This window comes from Mobula hypostoma, chromosome 5, assembly GCF_963921235.1.
Source record: "Mobula hypostoma chromosome 5, sMobHyp1.1, whole genome shotgun sequence".
NCBI lineage: Eukaryota > Metazoa > Chordata > Chondrichthyes > Myliobatiformes > Myliobatidae > Mobula > Mobula hypostoma.
Genome location: NC_086101.1, coordinates 32,790,905 through 32,817,333, shown reverse-complemented (window position 1 = coordinate 32,817,333; position 26,429 = coordinate 32,790,905). Strand labels below are relative to the sequence as shown.

Genomic DNA, 26,429 nt, shown 5'->3' with positions numbered 1-26,429 from the left:
TTTGTATGAACAGTACACAAGATATTTTTCCCTCCACAGTATCTCAGTAATGTGACAATAATAAACCAATTTACTAATTTAGATGGATCGAAGTACAGTGGAAAAACTCATCTTGCATACATCTATACAGATCATTTAATTACAACAGTGTATTAAGGTAATACAAGGTAAAACAAGGTAGTACAGCTTAAGACTTAATCTTAAGATACTCAAAATACTAAATCTCCAGATTTAGGAAAGGTAACAAATGTGTCGTACCATCTTTTGGTGAAACTGCTGATTTGGTCACAGCCATCATCTTTGCTGTTGGAGTTTGATCATGACAAACTTGATGCAAAAAATTTATGGATTTCCCAATCAAAAGCACCTGAGACAGAAAGAAAAAAAGTCAAAATTTTCTAAATCCTTCTGAATTCCATCAAGTATAGGTACTTGTACAAGGACGTCAAATGCTCTCTATACGTTAAAGCCTTTCATTCCTGGGATCATTCTTGTGAACCTCCTCTGGACCTTCTCCAGGGCCAGAATATCTTTCATTAGATATGGAGCCCAAAGGTACTCACAATATTCTAAATGCATTCTGACCAATGCCTTATAAAGCCTCAGCAGCATATGCTTGCTTTTATGTCCCCATCAGTTTGAAATGAACGCCAACATTGCACGTACTTTCTTTATTAACAACCCAACCTGCAAGTTAACCTGTTAGGGAATCCTGACCTAGACCTCCAAAGTCCCACTGCATCACTGATTTCTGAATTCGCTCCCCATTTATAAAATGGTCAACACCTTTATTCCTCCTACCAAGGTGCACAACCCACTCAATAATTGCACATTAATGCACACTGGTAAATTATTATTGTGTATTATTATTCTGTACTTTATTATTAGTTAAGTCTGCACATTGCTAAGTATGTTTTTAAATGTTGCTGCTGTAACGAAAGAATTTCCCCACTCGGGATCAATAATGTACTTATTATTATTAACCCACATATCCCTACACTGTATTCCATCAGTTATTTCTTTGCCAACTCTCCCAAGTCCTTCTGCAGACTCCCCGCCTCCATAATACTTGTCCCTCCACCTTTCTTGTTATCGCCTGTAAATGTAGCAACAATGCCATCAATTCCGTCATCCAGTATAAAGTGAAAAGATGCCATCCAAAAATTGACTTACAGAACTGTACTAAGTCACTGAATGGCATCCTGAAAATGATTCTTTCACCCAACTCACTGCCTTCAACCAGTCAGCTCTTCTTCTATCCATACTAGTACCTTGCCTCCAACACCATGGGCTCTCATAGATACGACAGCTTATCCAAGGCCCTCTGAAAATCCAAATAAATAACATCCACTAACTCTACTTTGTCTGGCCTGTTTGTTACCTCCTCAAAGAATTCTAACAAATTTGCCAGACAAGATCACCCCTAAATGAATCGTGCTGATTCATTCTATTTTAGTCATATTCTTCCAACTACTCCAAAATTTCATAACAATCGACCCTAAAATCTTACCAGCCATTGAAGTCAGGTTAAACAGTCTATAACTTACTATGCTTTGTCTCCCTCCCTGTTTAAACAGCTTGCCATATTTATGATTTTCCAGTCCAGAAAAAAAAACAAGAAATTAAGAGGGCTAAGGAGAAAAAGAAAGCATTTTATATGTATACTAAGAGTAAGATACATATAACTAGGGTAACTCGGGAAACGATAGGTTCTCTCAGAGACAAGGGAGGGAACTTGTGCGTGGAGCCAGAGGAAGATGGCAAGGCCCAAAATGAACACTGTACCTCAGTTCAGCAAAGAGCATTTGGACTATGGTAAGATCAGGGAGGGATACGTGGAAATTCTACAGCATGCTGATACGAAGGAGAAGTGGGTGGTGTCAGGTGCCTTGAAAAACAGCGTGGTGAAATCCTCAGGACCTGATGCAATCTATCCCGGGATATTTTGAGGGGCATGGAGGAGATTGTTATAAGGAGTGGTTAGACAAATTTGGATTGTTTTTTCCCTCTGGAGACTGAGGGCCAACATCTTAGAAGTATATAAAATAACCAGAGGTATAGATGGGGTATACATTCAGTCCTTTTTTCCCCAGGGAGGAAATGCTAAATATTAGAGGACATAGGTTTAAGATGGGGATGAGGGAGAAGTTTAAAGGAGATATGTGAGGTAGGTTTTTTCAAAAATACACAGTAATAGGTGCCATTTGCTGCCCAGTGGAGAGGGTCCAAGCAGGTGCAGTAGCAAAGCTTAAGAGGCATTTAGACAAACACGTGAATAAGCAGGGCAGGAAGGAATATGGACACCCACCCCCATGCAAGCAGATTGGATTAGTTAGATTGGAGATGGGAGGCTCAGGGGACTGTTCCTGTGCTGTATAGTTCCATGATCTATGGGTGCACAGGAGCACAAAGTGTCTCGAGTTGATCCTGCATATTAAGCAACTCGGGGAGAGCACGTATTGGCCATGTCACTGCACAGGTGGTGAAAAAGTCACAAATTTATAAAACTGTCATGGAACTACTTGACTCCAAAGGACAATATTTAAACTGACCTGATTTTGGTAAGCAGTGTAAGCAAAGCAAACTCTGTTAAATGTCAACCAGGATGAAGGGACATTATTTTGTGTTATTGGTTGATGAATAAATGAAACAAATGTCACATTTAAATATTTTGCTCATCTTTAAAATTGTATAGTTGAATCCTTTACATACTGTACATCCAGCAGGTAGTTTAGGATGGTGATCAATATTGTCCATCATGGAAAAATAATAGCATTTACAGGTGTCTGCACTGATCAGGACAATCTTTCCAAGAAACAGAAAATGCCAGAGATAAAATTCAAACTTTAGAACAATTGCTTAATAATCACCTTTCTGGCTTTATCCATTGTGATGAAGGATGGAATCATTGACTTTCTCAGAGTGTATTTGTCATGCCATAATCTGTCAGCCTTCACAGTTGGATCAGAAGCTACAAAAAACTTCAAACAGAAGTAAGAAAACACATGCCAAATCAGCAATGAAATTATTTCTACATAAAAGTACAGGTGTGCAATTTTAATTTTTGTTTCTTAAGCTCAGCATGCCTTTTCTTTACATCCTATCAATCCGTATTAACTTCCAGCAGTCAGCCATTTATCAAGATCCAGAATTAAAACCTGGTTAGGGAAAAAAAGCTGTTCTGTTAACCTTACCTTGAGTATATCATCTTTTCTTATTCCAGATATACATACAGAATACTGACAAGTGCCATTATCTTCCATCAACAAAAGGAGCTTTTAGAGCCATTTAATTGATTACAATTGGTAAGAAAAACGCAATCAGCTGTCAAGGAAGATACACGAGGTTCTGCAGATGTTGGAAACCTTGAGCAACACCCACAAAACACTGGGTGTACTTAGCAGGTCAGGCAGCATTTGCGGCAGGAATGAAGAGTCAACATTTTGGGCTGAGACCCTTTATCAGGACTGCCAAGAAACAGGGCAGAAGCCAGATGAGGAGAAGCATAAGCAAGCAGGTAATAGGTCTAGAATAGATATCAATCTAACAGCTTCTTAGATGCCACTACCTGCTTCCACCATTACCCCTCATAGACTATTCCAGGAACCCACCATGCTCGATGTGGAAAAAAAAACTTGGCACACAAATCTCCTTTAAACTTTCTCCTTCTCACCTTAAATGTGTCCTCTAGATTTTAACACTTCTACCGTTGGATTGAGATTCTGTCTACCCTATCGATCTCTCTCATAATTTTATAAACTTTCCCCTCAGCCTCCAATGCTCCAGAAAGAACAATCCAGATTTATTCAACCTCTCGCTTTAGCTCTCTAATCCAGGTAGCATCCTGCTAAACCCTTACCTCTGATAAAAGCCTTCACCTACTTCCTGTAATGGGGTAACCAGAAATGCAAATAATAAGCACAAAGCATTTTGGGATGGTCTGCTACTTTAAAAGCTTTATACAAATAGAAGCATTATACAAAATAGAAGTTGCTCTATTTTCTCGTGCATCATCATTATAACCATGAGCTGGAAAATGCCCATACATTATGCATTAACTTTCAATGTTAATGCTCCAAGTCAAATGACATTTGAATGAAACAAATCATTTTGGATCATTCAATTTTACATTAGTGACTTTCAGAAAACACATGAACAGAAGTCAATCAAATCAAAGATAACATAATGGTACTGGAACAGGAAGCCAAAGATGAGAGAAAACCTTGAAACAATTTCCAAAGTCAGTAAGAGCTAATGTACAGCTCTCTTCAGAAATACAATCGTAATTAGAGGAGGAATCCACAGTCCATCGGACACCATCTCAGTTCTGCTTTGACACAGTATTCTGATAATTCTTAAGGCTGTTTATTTGTGGCTGTAGTACAAGAAGTGGATGAGCCATCTGTGAGGAATCTGAAAAGTGATTGAAGGAATACACATGCAGAAGACATAAGAAAGGAAGCACAAGTTACCCACATAGAAACAGTATCATATAAGTGTCTGAAACTAAGATTGATAGAGGAATCACAGAAAATCTGCATGCAGGTTCAGGAATTAATGTAAAGGCTGATGGGAGTGCTTGCCTAATTACAAGGAGAAATGAGACTTTGCCAAGGTCACATCCTGAGGACTACATATAGTTTTAGTCTTCTTATTAAGAAGGATTTTCTTGCCTTAGGAAAGTACAGCGAAGGTTCACCATATCTGGGGATGAATCAGTTGGCTAATGAGCATGGTGTGAGTGGGATGGGACAAAAGTCCCTGGAGTATGGAACACGGAGAATAACACTGCATTCAAGTGAAGCCTGAAAGGTTGATAGCTGACCCGGTGCCCATGTCCACAGCTGGGGACAGAGTTTCAGAACAAGGGGTTGACTGCTTTAGATTTAGAACTTCTTTTCTTAGACTACTAAATCTTTGAAAAGAAGGAGTATAAGAATGGAATTAGGAGAGCCAGAAAAGGCCATGAGAAGGCCTTGGTGAGCAGGATTAAGGAAAACCCCAAGGCACTCTACAAGTAAGTGAAGAGCAAGAGGGTGAGCAGTGTGAGAATAGGACCAATCAGGTGCAATAGTGGAAACGTGTGCATGGAGTCGGATGAGCAGTGGAACATAATGAATACTTTGCTTCAGTATTAACTAGGGAAAATACCTTGGCAATTGTGGGGATGACTTACAGCAGACTGAAACACTTGAACATATAGACATTAAGAAAGAGGATGTGCTGGAGCTTTTGACCAGATGATATATACTGAGGCTACTGTGAGAAGCGAGGGAGGAGATTGCTGAGCCTCTTGCAATGATCCTTGCGTCATCAATAGGGACGGGAGAAATTGGAGGATTGAAGGGTTGCAAATGTTGTTTCCTTGTTCAAAAAAGGGAGTAGAGATGACCCAGGAAATTATAGACCCGTGAGTCTTACTTCAGTGGTAGGCAAGTTGTTGCAGAAGATCCTGAGAGGCAGGATTTATGAGCATTTGGAGAGACATAATCTGATTAGGTTAGTCAGGGCGACTTTGTCAAGGGTAGGTTGTGCCTTACGAGCCTGATTGAATTCTTTGAGGCTGTAACAAAACACATTGATGAAGGTAGAGCAGTGGATGTAGTGTATATGGATTTCAGTAAGGTATTTGATAAGGCACCCCATGCAAGGTTCCTTCAGAAAGTAAGGAGGCATGGGATCCTAGGAGACTTTGCTTTCTGGATCCAGAATTGGCTTAACCACAGAAGGCAAAGGGTGGTTGTAGATGGTTCATATTCTGCATGGAAGTCGGTGACCAGTTGTGTGTCTCAGTGATCTGTTCTGGGACCCTTACTCTTTGTGATTTTTATAAATGACTTGGATGAAGAAGTAGAAGGGTGGGTTAGTACGTTTGCTGATGACACAAAGGTTGGGGGTGTTGTGGATAGTCTGGAGGGCTGTCAGAGGTTACAGTGGGACATCAGTAGGATACAGAACTGGGCTGAGAGGTGACAGCTGGACTTCAACCCAGATAAGTGTGAAGTGGTTCATTTTGGTTGGTCCAATTTGAAGACAGAATATAATATAAATCTTAAGGCTCTTGGCAGTGTGGAGGATCTGAGAGACCTTGAGGTCCATGTCCATAGGACACTCAAAGCTGCTGTACAGGTTGACAGTATTGTTAAGAAGGCGTATGGTGTACTGGCATTCAGCAACCATGGGACTGAGTTCAAGAGCCGTGAGGTATTGTTGCAGCTATATACAACCTTGCTCAGATCCCACTTGGAGTACTGTGCTCAATTCTGGTAACCTCACTAAAGGAAGGATGTGGATATTATAGAGAGAGCGCAGAGGAGATTTACAACGATGTTGCCTGGATTGGAGGGCGTACTTTATGAGAATAGATTGAGTGTACTTGGACTTTTCTCCTCGGAGCGACAGAGAATGAGAGGTGACCTGATAGAGGTGTATAAGATGATGAGGGGCATTGATCATTGGATAGTCAGAGGCTTTTTCCCAGGGTTGAAATGGCTAACACGAGGGAGCATAGTTTTAAGGTGCTTGGAAATAAGTACTGAGGGGACGTCAGGGGTAAGTTTTCCACGCAGAGAGTGATGGGTGTGTGGAATGCACTGCCAGTGGCAGTGGTGGAAGCAGATACAATAGGGTCTTTTAAGACCCTCTTAGACAAGTACATGGAGTTTAGAAAAATAGAGGGCTCAGTCCCCAAGATCCCTCTGATCCTCCACACTGCCAAGAGTCTTACCATTAATACTATATTGTGCCATCAAATTTGACCTGCAAAAAAGAACCACCTCACATTTATCTGGATTGAACTCCATCTGCCACTTCTCAGCTCAGTTTTTCATCCTATCAATGTCCCACTGTAACCTCTGACAGCCCTCCACACTATCCACAACACCCCCAACCTTTGTGTCATCAGCAAATTTACTAACCCATCCCTCCACTTCCTCATCCAGGTCATTTATAAAAATCACAAAGAGTAGGGGGTCCCATAACAGATCCCTAAGGCACACCACTGGTCACTGACCTCCATGCAGAATATGACCCATCTGCAACCACTCTTTGCCTTCTGTGGGCAAACCAGTTCTGGATCCACAAAGCAATGTCCCCTTGGATCCCATGCCTCCTTACTTTCTCAATAAGCCTTGCATGGGGTACCTTATCAAATGCCTTGCTAAAATCCATATACACTACATTTACGGCTCTACCTTCATCAATGTGTTGAGTCACATCCTCAAAAAATTCAATCAGGCTCGTAAGGTACTTGGACAAAGCTATGCTGACTATTCCTAATCATATTATGCCTCTCCAAATGTTCATAAATCCTGCCTCTCAGGATCTTCACCATCAACTTACCAACCACTGAAGTAAGACTCACTGGTCTATAATCTCCTGGGTTATTCCTACTCCCTTTCTTGAATAAGGGGACAACATCCGCAACCCTCCAATCCTCCGGAACCTCTCCCGTCCCCATTGATGATGCAAAGATCATTGCGAGAGGCTCAGTAATCTCCTCTCCATAGTAACCTGGGGTACGTCCCATCTGGTCCCATTGACTTATCCAACTTGATGCTTTCCAAAACCTCCAACACATCCTCTTCCTTAATATCTACATGCTCAAGCTTTTCAGTTCACTGCAAGTCATCCCTACAATTGCCAAGATCCTTTTCCGTAGTGAATACTGAAGCAAATTTATTAAGTACCTCTGCTATCTCCTCCGGTTCCATACATACTTTTCCACTGTCACACTTGATTGGTCCTATTCTCTCACGTCTTAGTTCCTGATAGTTATTGACGGAGGAATTTATCCAGTATACGCTGCCATGTTCTTTCGACTGACTGTAAATGAACAAAATGAGCACAGGCTAGTGCAGATAATTGACTACCTTTATACAATGCTTTCCATGACTGGATCCTCCTAATCTTCATTTTCATTATAATATTCAAGATGATTGTTAATATCTTCAAATTCTTTGTAGTTCTTAACTTGTTGAGTAGTGAAACTTTCATTTTCACTCACGGATATTTCTGGCATCCCCAAGCCTCAATGCTTGAAACTGCAGTGAGCAAACCTGTCTGAATTGTCTTACTACTTATTTATCAGTGACAAAAACCACGGCTTTTTGAATAGAGAAACACACAACTGAGACTAGTTAAAACTGTTTGCTCTTAACAGAGTACATGCGACTAACACTAGTTAGAAACTGTCCAGCAATAGTCTCTTATCCAAATTAAGTGGGCAAATAAGTAAAAGGGAATGCTGGCTATTTTCTCAATTAGTTTTGTTCTTTAAGAGTTGTCCCAAATAAGCAGCTGCCCCAGTTAACTGGAATCCAATTAATTCATTAATTCTCTTCAACAGCATCAACTACATTTGTATCACCTGGATAAGCTTGATCAGTATTCTTTAGTAAATATCCCCTTAGTTCTCTTCACCTTCCACCCATTCCCCCACCACTCACTAGATTAAATAGTTAGTTTCTCTCTTTTGCAGCTTTTAAGAAAGATCAGCCTGTGACTGATCTTTCTCCATAGAAGATGAATGTTGTGATGAGTATACTCTGCAATTTCTTTCTTAATGCAGGTTTCTCAAACCTGCAGTTTCTTTGCTCTTCAATAGGTGTTGCTGCAGCTGCCTGCAAGATGGCTTAGCATTGACATGGTGCACTGGCAAAGTAAGATAGATTAACCAGCTGCATCTTGTTGCACATGCAAATTTATGATTGCTGAAATCAAATATGCAACAATATATTATCATCAGCAACATCAGAATCTGCCTCAACCACGGTATGGCATTCATTTAGTAATGAGATAATTTAACTATCTTAAACACTAGAAATTCAGATAATGCTAGAAATCTACAGTAACACACACAAAAAAACAATCAGCACAGACATTAAATATATACATTTATGTAAATTTAATTAAAATAGAGCTGGTGAAAGAAATTGGAATTTTTAGTGACACCAATGAAAAGCAGTAGGGTTTCTCTTCTAAAAGAATGGCCTCCTTCCATTCTGTAAGATTCAGTGATCCTGAGACAAGAATTTGTGAAAATATATACGATGAATTTGTTTTAATTTCACGGTGTCAAACTAAACCAAATAGTAAATTAATTTGTATCAGTTCCTAAATATAGGAATAATCAATGGTCAATTAACCTTCTAAAACATTCTCTTTCTCCTATAATCGCAGAGGGAGTACCCACAAAACACATATCACACACAGCACATAAAACAAAATATTACCACAATTAAGTTAATAAATACATAATTCAAAATACAGGTGAAGTGCATAACACAGGTAAATAGTAACCTGTTCACTGTCCAATTGACATGACCTCAGTGGGACAGGGTATTCTTTAATTTCAGTGCCTGGGGGAAGAAGCTGTAACCCAATCTGGTAATCTTAGTCCTAATGCTCCGATATCTCCTTCCTGATGGTAGCGTAGTGGGTCAAAGAGATTGTGGGTTGATAGGACTCCTCAACAAAGTTTTGAGCCTTTCATATATAACACTCCCAGTAAATGTCACAAATGGGAGGGTGGGGCAGAGGGGGATCTCTGGCGATTCTTTTGGTGGTTTTTACTATCCTCTGAAGGGTCTTCCGGTCCGATACCTTGCAGCTTCTATACCACACAATGATGCAGACAAACAGGACACTGTCAACAGTACTCCTGAAGAAAGTTGTTAGAATGGAGACCAGAAACCTTGCAGGCCTCAGTCTCCTCAGAAAGTGTAGCCACTGCTGTGCCTTCATGACTGAGGAGGTTTTGTGGCTCAGGTTAGATCGTCCATTATGTGCACACCAAGGAACATTGTGCTTTTCATTCTCTTAAACACAGAGCCACTGATATGCAATGAAGAAGAGTCCACCTCATTCTTCCTGAAGTCCACAATCATCTCTTTTGACTTCTCCAAGTTGAGACTCAGGTTGTTGTTCTCACGCCATTTGACAAACTGCCTAACTCCTCTTTGCATGCTGACTCATCATCATTGCCGATGAGGCCAACCACTGTTGTATCATCAGCAAAACAATAGTTGGAGCCGAACCATGGTGGTGGGGTCCAGGTCCAGAACATATCGAAGTGAATGTACCCATGTCCTACAGCAAGGAATGACCCAATGTTTGGACTATTTAAACGCCAAGCCAGATTGACAAGGCAGGGCGTCAGGACCCGAGGAATGGTTCAGGCTGGTTTACTTGGCTCTGCGCTGAACTGAGACTGTGGCATGCTCTGAGCTTCATGTCTGTGGGTTCGCTTTCATTCTGAATGCTATTTGCTTACTTTTATTGTTTGCATGATTTGTTTCTTTTTCCCTCTCTGCATATTGGGTGTTTGACGGTCTTTTTTTTTAAAAATGGCTTATTTTTGGTTTCTTTGTTTTGCAGTTGACTATAAGGAGATGAATCTCAAGGTTGTACAATGTATACATACTTTGATAATAAATGCACTTTGAATTTTGAACTTGACGATGCGGTTTGAGCTGGATCTGGCAGTGCAGTCGAGACTCGGCAGCTTGAATTGCAGCGAGCTGAGCACACAGCCTGGGGGTTAGTGGGTGGGGTGGGGGAGGCACCAGTGCTCAGTGTGAAGGAGATTGAGGTGTTGGCTGCCCACTTGGACTGACAGGGGTCTTTCTGTCAAGAAATCTAAGACCCCTACTGAGAGGGGTGTAGAGTCCCAACAAGGACAGCTTACCTACCAGCCTCTGAAGGGTGATTGTATTAAATGCCAAGCTGAAGTCAATGAACAACAGTTTTCTAAGTGGGACAGGACAAAGTAGAGAGCAAAAGTTATGGCACCCACTTCAACTCTGCTTCCCACTCCCATTCCATACATGGCCTCCTCTACTGCCATGGTAAGGCTAAACTCAGGTTGAAGGAGTAACACCTCATATACTGTCTAGGTAGTCTCCAGCCCCTTGGTATGAACATAGAATTCTCCAACTTCCAGTAATTCCCTCCCCCCCGCTTCCTCTATCCCTATGTCACTCTGCTCCCTCCCCTAGCTGCCTATCACCTCCCTCATGGTTCCGCCTCCTTCTACTACCCAGTGTTTTCCCCTATTCCTTCTTCACCTTTCCTGCCTGTCCCTTGCTTCCCCTCCCCCACCCCTTTATTTTTCCCCTTACTGGTTTTTCACCTGGAACCTTCCAGCCATCTCCTTCTCACCCTCCCCCCACCTTCTTTATAGGGCCTCTGCTCCTTCCCCCTACAGTCCTGACGAAGGGTTCTGGCCCGAAACGTCGACTGATCGTTTCCACGGATACTGCCCGACCTGCTGAGTTCCTCCAGCGTGTTGTGAGTGTTGCTTTGACCCCAGCATCTGCAGATTATTTTGTATTAAAGGTTATGGCATCATCAGTGGACCGGATGGAGCGATATGCGTAATGGAAAGGGTCCAATGTAGTTTGAAGATGGGATTTAATACGATCCATTACAGCCCCTCAATGCACTTCATGACTGTTGAGGTCAGTGCCACTATGTAGTAACTGCCACTGTCTTAGGCACCAGATTGATGGTGGCTGCCTTGAAGCTAGCAGGGACAGTGGATTGTTGAAAAGAAATGTTCAAGATGTCTGCTAAGATTTCTGTTAGCTGACCCACATAATCTCTCAGCACCTAACCAGCTATAATGTCTGGCCCCACAGCTCTGCATGGGTTTACCCTGGCGAGGATCCTCCCCAGCTTGGCTACAGCCATACAGGGTGCCTGCTCCTCAGAGGGAGAGGGGACTTTTCCCGATGTCACTTCAATGATCGTGTCAAATCATGCATAGAAGGCGTTCAGCCTATTAGGAAGGGAGCTGTCACCGTCGTTAACACACAGGGTGACTTGTGGTCTGTTATGCCTTGTATATCTTGCCATGCACTACATATCCCTGTGAATTTTCCAAGTACTCTCGCTTTGGCTTCCTCATGGCACAGAAGATCGCAGCTCGTGCTGACCTTACAGTTGCCTTATCCCCCCAATCTGATGACAGCGTCCCGATTGGCAGTGCATGAACTGCAAAAACTGACCTGATACTGATAACTGAGCGCATTGATTACACTTCCATTTGTTATGTAATATTTAAGTTGTCTATGATTCAATTACTTGCTCTATTCCTGGAATCCTCTTTTCCTCATCATCTCACAACCCATTACCAAAGGGAATAAATTCATATAAAATTGGCTGACAACGTTGCAGAATCAGAATCAAGTTTATTATCATTGGCATATGCAGTGAAATTTGTTGTTTTGTGGCAGCAGTACAATGCAATACATAATAATAAAACTAAATTATATACACACACATATAGATCAAAGGTATATATAATACACACACTTATTTTTAAAAAGTTAAATTAAATTAGTGCAAAAAGAGGGAAAAAAGTTGTGACGTAGTATTCATGGGTTCAATGTCCATTCAGAAATCAGAAATCAGAAGGCAGAGGGAAAGAAAGTATTGTTGAATCATTGAGTGTGTGTCTTCAGGCTCCTGTACCTCCTCCCTGAAGGTAGCAATGAGACGTGGGCATGTCCTGAGTGATGGGGGTCCTTAATGATGGATGCTACTTTTTTGAGGCATCGCTCCTTGAAGATGTTCTTGATGCTGGGGGTGCTAGTGTCCGTGTTGGAGTTGACAGAGTTTACAACTTTCTGCAGCTTTCTTTTTATCCTGTGCACTGGTCCTTCCATATCAGACAGTGATGCAGCCAGTTAGAATGCTCTCCACAGTACATCTAAGGAAATTTGCAAGTGTCTTTGGTGACATACCAAATCTCCGCAAACTCCTAATGAAGAATAACCATTGTTGTGCCTTCTTTGCAATTGCATTGATATTTTGGGCCCAGGATAGATCCTTAGAGACGTTAACGCTCTTTCCACTTCTGATCCCTTGATGAGGACTGGTGTGTGTTCCCTCATCTTACACAATCAGTTCTTTGATCTTACTGATGCTGAGTGCAAGGTTGTTGCAGCCACACCACTCAACCAGCTGATCTATCTCACTCCTGTATGCCTTCTCTTCCCATCTGAAATTCTGCCAACAACAGCCATGTCGTCGGCAAATTTAGACATGGCATTAGATCGGTGCCTAGCCACACAGACATGGTAGAGAGAGTACAGCAGAGCAGCAGGCTAAGCACACACTCTTGAAGTGTGCCCGTGTTTGATTATCAGTGAGGAGGAGACACTATTTCCAAGTGATTCAAAGCACACCATGTACAGTACTACATGGCACATCACTATAACACCTAAAATAGCTGCCTCGCAGTTCCAGTAATCCAATTTCACTCCTGATCTCCGATGCAGACTATGGAATTTACAAGTTCTTCCCATAAACACATTCCTAAGATATGCAAGTTGATAGGTTAATGTTCCACTATAAGTTGCCCAAAATGAGGAGGTGAGTAGTAAGGGAAAACTAAACATAACAGAACAGGGAATGGTACAGCACAAAACAAGCCACTCTGACTACCATATGTGCACCGATCATAATGCCAATCTGCACTATTCCCACCTTTCTGCACATCAAGTCAAGTTTATTGTCATTTAATTATACCGCCAAACAAGACAAGTTCTCCTGACTAGGGTGTAAAGCACAGTAGTACATATAAACACACAATAACTTAGAAAAGGAAGAAATAAATCAACAAATGAATTACATATAATGTAAAGTGCATAGATTAAATACTGAAGGCTACAGTATAAATTATCTAATGACACTTTGAAAGTGATGCAGCAGGGAGTTCAGAAGCCTAACGGCCTGAGGGAAGAAGCTATTTCCCATCCTGACCGTTCTTGTCTTTATGCATCGGAATCTCCTGCCTGATTGTAGAAAGTCAAAGAGGACGCTGGATGGATGGGTGGGATCCTTCATGATACTAAGGGCCATATCCAACCATTCCCTGTCTGCTCATGTGACCATTTAAATGTCTGAAATGTTGTTATTGTATGTGCTTCTACCACCATTCCTGGCAATGCATATCAGAACCTACCCTTTAAAGCTATGCCCTCCAGTATTTGGTATTTCTTCTCTGGGGGAGCGGGGGGAGGTCACACCTCAGCTTCCAACTCTACAAAGAAAATAATTCAAGTTTGCCCAGCCTCTCCTTATAGCTAATTCACTCCAGTCTAGGCAACATTCTAGTAAACAACTTCTGCATCCTATTCAAGGTCTCCACATCCTTCTATATTGTATGCTGACCAGAACTGATCACAATAGTCAAATATGGCCGAACTGAAGTTCTATACCACTGCAACATGACTTGTGGTTGAAGATATGGAGAATAATGTGTTGGACATAGAGTCTCATGGGGTGCTAGGTAAGGATAAGGAGAACCCCCTATCCCTGTTATTACGGCAGAACATGGGGTGAGGGCAGACATGTGAGAAACGAAGGAGATGCAGGTAAGAGCAGCATTGATGGCGGTGGGTTCTTCAGAGAAAAAAAGGACATCTCAGATGGAATGGAATGGAATGGAACAGTCAGGACCTCAAGCAGTGAGTTGAAGTCCTCTTTCAGGTGAAGTACCACTTTACCTATGAGTCTGTTGGGGTTATCTGGTGCTCCTGGTGCAGCCTCCTCTACATCATTGAAACCTGATGCAGATTTAGGGACCACTTTGTCGAGTACCTTTGCTTTGTCTGCTGCAAAAGGCATGATTACTGACTTCAACTCAACTTCCCATTTCCATTCTGACATATACGTCTATGGGCTCTTCTTTTGCTATATTGAGACTAAACTCAGGCTGGAGCAGCAATACCTCGTGTTCCATCAGGGTAGCCTCCCACCTGATGCGATGAGCATAGATTTCTCAGACTTGCAGAAAATTTTGGTTTGTGAATTACATGCTCCTTTTCTTTCCTCTTTACAGTACAGCCCAAAAACAGAAAATTGTAAAGCATGAAAACTAAAACTTCAAAAACAGAAATGTCAGGAGTTCTAAAGAATTCATTCCCCTTTGCCCAGTAGTCAAAGTCAGTCATAGTCATACTTTATTGATCCCGGGAGAAATTGGTTTTCGTTACAGTTGCACCATAAGTAATTAAATAGTAATAGAAATAGTAATAGTAATACTACTATTAGTAAATAGTAATAGAAAAATAGTAATAAATAGTTAATTAGTAATATGTAAATTATGCCAGTAAATTATGAAATAAGTCCAGGACCAGCCTATTGGCTCAGGGTGTCTGTTCCTCCAAGGGAGGAGTTGTAAAGTTTGATGGCCATAGGCAGGAATGACTTCCTATGACGCTCTGTGTTGCATCTCGGTGGAATGAGTCTCTGGCTGAATGTACTCCTGTGCCCAACCAGTACATTACGTAGTGGATGGGAGACATTGACCAAGTTGGCATGCAACTTAGACAGCGTCCTCTTTTCAAACATCACCGTCAGAGAGTCCAGTTCCATCCCCACAACATCACTGGCCTTACGAATGAGTTTGTTGATTCTGTTGGTGTCTGCTACCCTCAGCCTGCTGCCCCAGCACACAACAGCAACCATGATAGCACCACAGACTCGTAGAACATCATCAGCATCGTCCGGTAGGTGTTAAAGGACCTCAGTCTCCTCAGGAAATAGAGACGGCTCTGACCCTTCTTGTAGACAGCCTCAGTGTTCTTAGACCAGTCCAGTTTATTGTCAATTCGTATTCCCAGGTATTTGTAATCCTCCACCATGTCCACACTGACCCCCTGGATGGAAACAGGGGTCACAGGTACCTTAGCTCTCCTCAGGTCTACCACCAGCTCCTTAGTCTTTTTCACATTAAGCTGCAGATAATTCTGCTCACACCATGTGACAAAGTTTCCTACTGTAGCCTTGTACTCAACCTCATATCCCTTGCTGATGCATCCAACTATGGCAAAGTCATCTGAAAACTTCTGAAGACGACAAGACTCTGTGCAGTAGTTGAAGTCCAAGGTGTAAATGGTGAAGAGAAAGGGAGACAAGACAGTCCACTGTGGAGCCCCAGTGCTGCTGATCACTCTGTTGGACACACAGTGTTGCAAGCACACGTACTGTGGTCTGCCAGTCAGGTAATCAAGAATCCATGATACCAGGGAAACATCCATCTGCATCGCTGTCAGCTTCTCCTCCAGCAGAGCAGGGCGGATGGTGTTGAACGCACTGGAGAAGTCAAAAAACATGACCCTCACAGTGCTCGCTGGCTTGTCCAGGTGGGCGTAGACACGGTTCAGCAGGTAGACGATGGCATCCTCAACTCCTAGTCAGGGCTGGTAGGCGAACTGGAGGGGATCTAAGTGTGGCCTTACCATAGGCCGGAGCAGCTCCAGAACAAGTCTCTCCAGGGTCTTCATGATGTGAGAGGTCAATGCCACATCAGTACTTAATTGAACCACCTGCTGCAGCCAGTAGTCTTTTGGGTATGTCTCTATTAGCTTTGCACAACATAATGGAGTATGATTGCCCATTTGTCCTTGCAAAATTGCTCAAGCTGTGCCAGGGTAATTGGGGAGTGGTGGCGAGGTCTTGCCAGAGATGTTTGATCGGATTTAGGTCAGGACTCTGAGTGGCCCACTCAAGGACATCAATTTTCTTCATGGTTGCTCTGGCAATGTACTTTGGTTTGTTAACCTGCTGAAACACGAACTTCCTCCCCAGTTTAAGCTTTCTGGCAGAGGCCAGCACGTTTTTATCCAGGATCTTTATTTATTTAATCTATTGAGACATTGCGCCACACCGCCCTGTAAGCTTCCCCCTGCCAGCTTGTACTAGTACTTCTCCCCTCAACTTCTTATTCTGCCTTCTGACCCTTCCTTTCCAGTCCTGATGAAGGATCACAGCCCAAAACTTCAACAGTTTATTCCCTCAAATGATGCTGCCTGGCTTGCTGAGTTTCTCCTGCACTTTGTGTGCGTTGCTCAAGATTTCTGGCATCTGCAGAATCTCGTGTTTGTGGAGAGTACCCTAACTGGTTGCATCTCAACCAAGTATGAAAACACTAATGCTCAGGAATGCAAAAGCTACAGAAATTTGTAGATACTGCCCAATCCATCCCAAGCAAAGCCCTCCCCACCACTGAGCACATTTACATGGAGCATTGTCACAAGACAGCTTCTTTCCCTCTGCCACCTGATTCCTAAATGGACATTGAAGCTTTGGACACTACCGCACTTTTTAAAAAATATATATTCCTGTTTTTGCACATTTTTAAAATCTATTCAATATACGTAATTGATTTACTTGTTTATTTATTGCGTTTTATTTAATTTTATTTACTTATTTTTTTTTCTCTCTCTCTCTCTCTCTCTCTCTACTGGATTATATATTGCATTGAACTGCTGCTGCTAAGTTAACAAATTTCACATCACATACCGGTGATAATAAAACTGATCCTGATTCTGAAAGCAGAATCCATCATTAAAGTCTCCCACCATCCAGCCATGCCCTCCTCTCGCTACTATCATTAGGCAAGAGGTACAGATGCTTTAGATTACACCACCAGGTTCAGGAACAGTTATTAACCGACAACCAGCAGGCTCCTAAAGTGGTATGGGTAACTTCTCTCACGGCTACTCTGAACTGATTCTACAGACTCACTTTCAAGGGCTCATTACAATTCATATTCTCAGTATTATTTTCATTTGCACAATTTGTCTTCTTTTGCATACTGATGCTTCTCAGTCTTTGCCTGTTTATGCACAGCACTTTCCTAGAAAATTTCTATTGTATTTCTTTTTTCCTGTATATGACCCCCAAGAAAATGAATTTTGAGGCAGTATATGTTAACATATATGTACTTTGATAATAAATTTACTTTGAATTTCAAGCATTCTAAAAGTGATGATTGTAATATGGTTGAGTAAGAACTGATTAGGGATAGTCAGCATGGGCTTGTGCCTGGATCAGAGCACATTTTACAAATACGATTGAGTTCTTTGAAGAGGTGACTGATGAGAGCAGGGCAATAAACATGCAAAGCTTCTAACAAGGTCTCACATGGTAGAAAGGCCCAGAAGTGTAAACACATTGACCAAGGTGATCTGGGCAGGGACTTGAATAAACAAGGCATGGCAAGATGTAGAATTAACTCAGACAAGTGGGATTAGCAGAGGTTGACATGATGGTCACCACAGACATAGTAAGCCAAAGGCGCTATTTCTATGCTGTACCACTATGACTCTAATAATGACAATCGTCCAAAATTCTCTGGATTCTTTAATTGCCTCGGCAAACTACAGTGTAGAAATTTAAGAACGGAATGAGCGAAAAAGAAACTTCTAATCAATTGGCCTGGTATCACTTGTTAGGAAAAATGCTGGATCCATTAAGGATATGGTAACAGGCACTCAGAAAATCATAATACAGTATAATCAGGCAGTCACCGCTGTTTACTGGAAGTATTATACTCTTGACAAATCTAATACCGGTTTTTTTTTCCACTACTTGTAATTAGCAGGGTGAATACCAGCGGAAGTAGAATAGATGGTATTTCAGAAAGAACATGTCAAGGTTCCATTTGAAAGGTCATTAGATAAATAAAAGCTCCCGGGATAGGAGAGAAATACACTTAAATAGACACAGGACTGATTAAGGATAGAAAATAGAATACATAGAACAATTTTTGCCTGAATGGATATCACAAGTAAAAGGCCACAAGGATCTATGCTGGGCCCTAAACTATTTAGTGACTGATGCAGCTGTAAGGATAGAATGCAAGACATGCAATTACACAACACCAGATGGGAGTGATAAAGGAGACACAGAATCTGCAAATGGAGATGGACCAGTTAACCAAATCGGTAAATTGGGAGTTTAAGATGTTGATAAGAAATGGTGAAGAACTTGCAAACAATGGAGCTCAGGGGATCTCAGTGTGCGAACTCAGAAAATGGACAATCAGGTACAGCAAACAATTAGAAAGTAACCAGTTTGGTGGCCTACACTGCAAGGACGATACAACAACGTTTTATGGTAATTGTAGAGCATGATTGGTAGAGTATCATTTTACCCGATCATGCTCTACAATTACGGCAAAACATTTACAAAAAGAGGGCATGCAACAAAAAATGCACTGGATTAACTTCTGGGGTCAGAGGGTTGTTCACTGGAGAAAAAGACTGAATAATACTGGACTATATCCCCAGAGATTAGATGATTTCATTGAGACAAAACTTCTGAAATTGAAAAGGTACATGCTAAGAAGCTGCTTCTTGCAATAAGAGTCTAGAATTCAGCTAGAGGGGTAGGGGAGCAGGGGAGGAAATAATCTCAGCAAAAGACATCAGCCACCTAACACTTGTACGAGGAGAAATTTCTACATTAAATTCTGCTTTCTAAAGGACAGTTGACGCACTCAACGATTGATTTCTGTACAGTAGAGTCATAAAGACAAAGACACACAGCACAAAAATAAGGCCTGCAGCTCAACTAGCCCATGCTGACCAAAATTCCCATCTTAAGTTAGTGCAACTTGGTCAATATCCCCCTAAACCTTGCTTATTCAACTCCCTTTAAAATGTTGTTAATGTACCTGCCTCAAACATTTCCCTTGGCAGCTCATTCCATACACTGATTACTTTCTGGATGAAAAAGATGGCCTGCAGGTTCTTATTAAATATCTCCCCTCTCACCTTAAACCTAATCCCACCAGTTCTTGATACCCCAACTCTTGGAGGGAAAAAAACTGCATATTCACCTTATTTATGCCCCTGATGATATTATAAACCTCTATAAGATCACCCTCATTCCCCTCCACTCATCTCCTTCCTGGCTCTTATCCCTGCAAGCAGCACAAGCACTACACTTGTCCATTCAACTGTTCTTTCACCATCTTTCAGGGCCCAAAATAGTTCTTCCAAGTAAGGCAACACTTCACCCTCAAGTCTGTTTGATCGTCTAGTGTAACCAGTGCTCCCCACGTGGCCTCCTCTGCATCGGTGTAACCTGACATAGATTGGGGGATTGCTTTGTTGAGCACTTTCGCTCAGTCTGCAACTGGGAGGATGACCCAGTGACCAACCATCTTAATTCCACTCCCCATTCCAATATCAACACGTCAGCTCATGGCCTCTTCTACTGCTACAATGAGGCCACTCTCAAATCTGAGGAGCAATACCTCAAATTCTGTCTGGCTAGCCTCCAACCTGACGGCATGAACATAAATTTCTCCAACTTCTCGTAATTTCTCCCTCCTTCTACTCTCTTCTTCTCCATTCCCCATTCTGGCTCCCCCCTTACCACTTTCTGTTATCCTTTCCTGCCTAACTCCTCCCCTGGTGCCCCTCATTTCTTCCTTTCCTCCCATGGCTTACTCTATCAGATTCTCCCTTTTTCATCCTTTTATCTTTTCAACCAAACATCTCCCAGCTTCTTAACTCCCCCCCACACCCACTACCTACTTTCCCCCTCACCTGATTTCACCTAGCACCTTCCAGCTTGTGCTCGTTTCTCTCCCCACTCCACCCCTCCTTTCCAGTCCTCATGAAGGTTCTCGGCCCCAAACTTGACATAATTCCCCTCGGTAAATGCTGGCTGACCTGCTGAACTCCACCAGCATTTTCTGCTCTGGACTCTGTCCATACTTCTCACTGCCTCAGTAAAGCATTAGCATAATCAAAGACCGGTCATACCCTGCGGTTCTCTCTTCTCCCCTAGCTACAAAAGCCTGATAGTACATGCCTCCAAGCTCAAGGACAGCTTCTATCCTGCTATCATCAAATTCTTGAAGTGACCTCTTCTACAATCAAGATGGATTCTTGGCCTCCCAATCTACCTCGTTATAATCTTGCATTTTATCATTTACCTGCACTGCACGTTTGGGGCAGCTTTTACATTTTATCCTGTATTGTTGTTTTACCTTATTCTAGCTTAATGTACTGTGTAATGATTTGATTTGTATAAACTTTTTACAGTACCTTGATACATGTGACAATACTAAAACAATACCAGCACCAAATCCTTTCATACAGAGCACCAGGACAAAAACAAGAAATGAAAAATTTTACCTCGTGGTACGTGTCTTCCAACTCTCCATCATAAATCCAGCGATAGAGGAAATTGAGTATAGGGTGTGATACCAGGCTCAGGATATGCTGCACCAATGATCTCATGTATGGGTCTCCGGTTTTGGTGTAAGCATGGACAGCAGATGCCAATTCTCCGCCTTTCCTCCCTAAAAAAACAAAATGAAAATTAATGTGAAAAGAACAATTGTTAAGTGTTAGTAGTGTAACATCCTGGTTAAGATTTTTACTGCTATGCTGTAAGTATTTCACCCTAGCAGTCCTGTAAGAACAATCTGTTCTGCTTTCAACTTGTTTGGGTTTGAGCTAAAGTTAAGAGGATGTAATGTTCATGCTTAGGAGTCTAGTGTCATCCAATCAGGATAGTGGAATTTGGAGAAGGTTCTAGACAAAGCTGGGTGGATACTGGTGCCAGACACTGGTGTAGGTCGAAGTCTTTTTGGTTGGAGCTGGAAGAAGACAGGAGGGAAGAAGGCTGAGGATGCCGTCCCTGTTGCACAAGGTGCTTTGTGCAGATGAATGGCTTCAAAGAAGAAATACCAATACTCTTATGGGGGAGCCCATTTGTTCAAGATGGATTTTGAGAAATATTTGAAAGGTGGTGTGGGCTTTCACATAGACTGTGGGCCCAGCACGCGGGTTAAAGACAACTTCAAGAAGAGCTCCAACTTACGTGCACATTTGGACTGGGTTAACTATAATGGGCCCTTTTAATTTTTTTTCCTTTTCTTTTTCCTAATAACTGTTCGCTAAAGCAGAAATTTGTAAATGCACTTTCTTTATAATTGTATGCAGTGTGCAGTCTGTTATTTCTTGCCTACGGGCAATTGCATGGGGGCAGTAATTACACAATAATCACACAGATCAGGGTTCAGATGGGCAAAACATCCCAACCTCCCGGGTTTGGTGGGACCCAAGTCATATTGATCCAGGATGTACAGAGTCTGAAAAGGTGATTTTTCTTACCGCTGAGTCTGGCGGCTGTAAGAAAGGGGCTAACAAGCTGCATCTCTAGAGATGCCTAGTTAAAAGATGTTTCATTAGCTTAGGCAGGTTGTGTTTGCCTACTATTGTGACTTAGATGAAGATCAGATCACATTTTATGAGTAATTAATGCAGAAAACCAGGTAATTGCAAAGGGTTTACAAGCTTTTTCTTGCAAATGTATACAGGTGTCCCCCGCTTTTCGAACGTTCGCTTTACGAAACCTCACTGTTACGAAAGACCTACATTAGTTCCCTGTTTTCGCTAACAGAAGGTGTTTTCACTGTTATGAAGAAAAGCAGCGCGCGCCCCGAGCGGCCGCTCTCCCCGGGATTCGGAACTGCATTCTAGCCGGCATTGCTTTAACACATGCCTGTGAGCAGCCATTAGCAAGATGAGTTCTAAGGTATGGAAAAGGCCTAAAGGAGCCCGTAAGGCTGTTACACTTAGCGTAAAACTAGACATAATTAAGCGTTTTGATCGTGGTGAACAAAGTAAGGACAAAGTGAGTTTGGCTTGTGGAAGTTGACGAAGATGATGTTGAAGAGGTTTTGGCATCCCATGACCAAGAACTGATAGATGAAGAGCTGATGCAATTGGAAGAGGAAAGGATAACAATCAAAACCGAATGAGTAATGATAAAGTACGACTTTAATTTTGAAAGGGTACGTCGGTTTGGGCATATTTGCAAGATGGTTTGAGTCCTTACGAAGAACTGTGTGACAGAAAAATGCGCGAGGCTCAGCAGTCAAGCAAGCCTTCCACATCAGCCACAGCAGACAACGAACCTCAACCTTCAACATCGAGGCAGGCAGACATCGGAGAAGATGACCTGCCTGCCCTGCTCGACGATGAGATGACACCCCAGTGTCCCACCACCCCAGCCCCCGGGCTGTGGACACATACTGATTCACAGAGAATGCAGCGGTAGCCGGGAGGCACACAGCACATCTTTAAGAAAAAAGCCGAAATAAACAAGCTGATTAATTAGGTGCCGCCCAGCACATAAATGTCAGCCCAGATCAGAGGCGGATTGCCGATTGCATCGCCTCTGATCTGGGCCGACAATTATGTGCCGGGCGGCACCTAGTTAATTAGCTTGTTTATTTTGGCTTTTTTCCTTAAAGATGTGCTGGATGCGTCCCAGCTACCGCTGTACCGATCACAGATCGGTATCGGTTCGCTGCCTGGAGGGTGGGGGCCACTGCACCACCCAAACTCCGACGACTCAGCCTAACACACCATCATCAGTGTGCTCGGAGCTGTCCCAATTCCAGTAAGTGATACTACACTGTACATACATTATTTCTACTTTATATCGGCTGTGTATTTTTACGTGTTATTTGGTATGATTTGGCAGCTTCATAGCTTAAAGGTTAATGGAGAGCACTTGCGCCGTGTTTTTGCCGACGGCGCTTGCGTGAGATTTTTGCTACGGAGAACAGTTCAGGCAATGATTGTGGAAAAGTATTTCTACTTTATATAGGCTGTGTATTTATCATATCATTCCTGCTTTTACTAAATGTTACTGTTATTTTAGGTTTTATGCGTTATTTGGCATAATTTGGTAGGTTATTTTTGGGTCTGCAAACGCTCACAAAATTTTCCCATATAAATAAATGGTAATTGCTTCTTCGCTTTACGACATTCCGGCTTACAAACCGTTTCATAGGAACGCTCTACCTTCGGATGGCAGGGGACACCTGTATCTGGCCCCTTAGAATACTTTCCAATAAATTACCCACGACGGACGCCAGGGTCACTGGCCTGTAATTTCCCATCTTATTCTTACAGCTTTCCTTAGCTATCCTCCAGTCTTCTGGCACTTCACCTGGAGCTAAGGTTATTTGAAATACCTCTGCCAGGGTCCCTATATTTTCTGCACTAGCCTCCCACAAAGTCCAAGGGGACAGCTTATTCCGCCCTGGGGATTTATTCATCCTAATTCACCTCAAGAGAGTAAGCACCTCCTTCATTGTAATCTGGATACTGTCCATGACCTCACTACTGTTTTGCCTCAGTTCCATAGACTCTATGTCTGAGTAAATATGGATGTAAAAAATTCACTTAACATCTCTTCCATCTCATTCCACTCCATTGTAGATGACTACACTGATTTTCCAAGAGGATTAATTATCTTCCTTGCTATTCACTTGATCTTAATATAGCTATAGAAGCCCTTGGGATTTTCTTTAACCTTGACTACCAGAGCAATCATACCTGCTCTTTTCAAAGTTCACCATGAATATATTATTAAAATACATATGTCACCATATACTACCCTGAAATTCATTTTCTTGTGGGCATACACAGTAAATCCAAGAAACACAATAAAATCAATAAAAGACAGCACCTAACAGGTCAGACAACCAACGTGCAAAAGACAACAAACTGCAAATTTAAAAAGAGAAAATAAATAAGCAAGCAATAAATATCAAAAACATAAGATGAAAATTCATTGAAAGTGAGTCCTTAATTTGTGGGAACAGTTCACTGATGGAGTAAGTGTACATGAAGGAAATTATCCCCTTCTTGTTCAAGAGCCTGATGGTTGTAGAGATAATAACTGTTCCTGAACCTGGTGGTATGGGTCCTGAGGATCCTGTACTTTCTTCCTGATGGCATCACTGAGAAGACAGCATGGCCTGGATGATGGTGGGTCCTTGATGGGTGCTACTTTCCTGCGACAGAGCTTCCTTGTAGATGTGCTCAGTTGTGGGAAGGACTTCACTTGTGATGAGCTGGTCCAGTATCCACAGTAATTTCCATTCAAGGGCATTGGTGTTTCCATGATGCAACCAATCAATATACTCTCCAATACACAACTCTAGAAGTTTAGCCCTCCTGATTTACCTCTCAAGTGTTCTCTTGTATTCTCATGCTCTTCAAGCAGCTGATTTGATCCTAACATCCTATACCCTGATACCTGCTTTCTTTTTCTTTTTACCAGGGCCTTAATATCCCTAGATAACCAACGTTTCCTAGACATATTGGCCTTGCTTTCTATTCTAACATGAAGATAGAGAATCTGTATTCTCAATATTTCACTTTTAAAACCCTCCCTACTTCCAAGCATCTCTCTGCTAGAATACAGTCCATTCCAATCGACACCTGCCATGTCCCTCTTATACCATCAAAACTGGTCTTTCTCCAATTTAGAATCTTAACCCTAGCACAAGTCCTATCTTCCCCCAAATTATCTTACAACTAATGGAATTATGATCACAAGATCCAAAGTGTTCCCCTACACATCGCCTGTTTTGTCTCATTCCCTGGTTTGGATCTTTACATACTGCTTAAGGAGTATTTTCATTAATACTGATCATTAGATTATTTCACATCAGAATTTACGTACAGCATGCTTGACTTTATTAGTTGAGGCATTGAGTCCAATAGTCAGGAAATTATATTGTAGTTTTATAAGACTCAGGTGAGGCTGCTTTAGTTCCATTCAATTCAGGCCGTCCATTATAGGAAGGATGAGGAAGCTTTGGAGACGATGCAGAAGAGGTTTACCAGGATGCTGCCTGATTTGGACCATAAGACATAAGAGCAGAATTAGGTCATTCGGCCCATCAAGTCTGCTCCGCCATTTGATCATTTTCCTTTCAACCCTGTTCTCATGCCTTCTCCACCTCACCTTTCATGCCCTGACTAATCAAGAATCTATCAACCTCCGCCAGGCCTCCACAGCCGCCTGTGGCAACAAATCCCAGATTCACCAACCTTGGACGAAAGAAATTCCTCATCTTGGTTCTGACTCTGTGTCCTCTTGTCCTAGACTCCTCGCTATAGGAAACTTCCTCTCCGCATCCACTCTATCCGTATTCGATAGATTTCAATGAGATCCCTGCTCATTCTTCTAAACCCTTGCGAGTACAGGCCCAGAGCCAACAACTGCTCCTCAGACATTAACCTTTTCATTACTGGGACCTTTCTTGAGAACCTACTCTGGACCCTCTTCAATGCCCAAAACTGCTCACAATACTTCAAATGAGGCCTCATTCATCATCATCATCAGGTGCTATGCCCAGTTTGAGCTTTGGCCGCTATGGCCCACACACTCCTGTTTCGGGTCAAGTGGGTCAATTCATTGATATACATTTCCAGTTCTCTGGCTGCTGTCTCCATCATCATTTGTCTTTGTCTTTCTCTTGCTTTCTTCCCTTCAATTTTTCCCATAATTACCGTGCATTCTAACTCCTCTTTCCTAATCACCTGTCCAATGAAGTTATGTTGCCTTTTCATGATCTCATACATTATTTCTCTTTTTGTGTTTGCTCTGTTCATGACATCCTTGTTAGATATTCGTTGCGTCCATGATATTCTTTGCATCCTCCTCAAAAACCATATCTCTGCTGCTTCAATTTGTTTCCTCATGTTACTAGCTATTATCCAACATTCTGAGCCATACAACATAACTGGATAAACGTAACATTTCAGGACTCTGAGGTGGGTTGTCATGCCTAGTTTAGTATTGGT

General features: G+C 42.1%; 1 protein-coding gene across 1 annotated transcript in view; it reads right to left on the bottom strand.

The window, feature by feature from the left end:
- The window catches only part of tubgcp3 (tubulin gamma complex component 3), a 140,257-nt gene that overhangs the window by 35,628 nt on the left and 78,200 nt on the right, over positions 1-26,429 (bottom strand). Inside the window, exons 11-13 of the mRNA XM_063048317.1 lie at positions 20,946-21,112; positions 2,871-2,981; positions 259-367 (exon numbers count right to left, since the gene is read on the bottom strand). Of these exons, the coding sequence (XP_062904387.1) occupies positions 259-367; positions 2,871-2,981; positions 20,946-21,112 (387 nt within the window). The remainder of the gene's footprint in view (positions 1-258; positions 368-2,870; positions 2,982-20,945; positions 21,113-26,429) is intronic.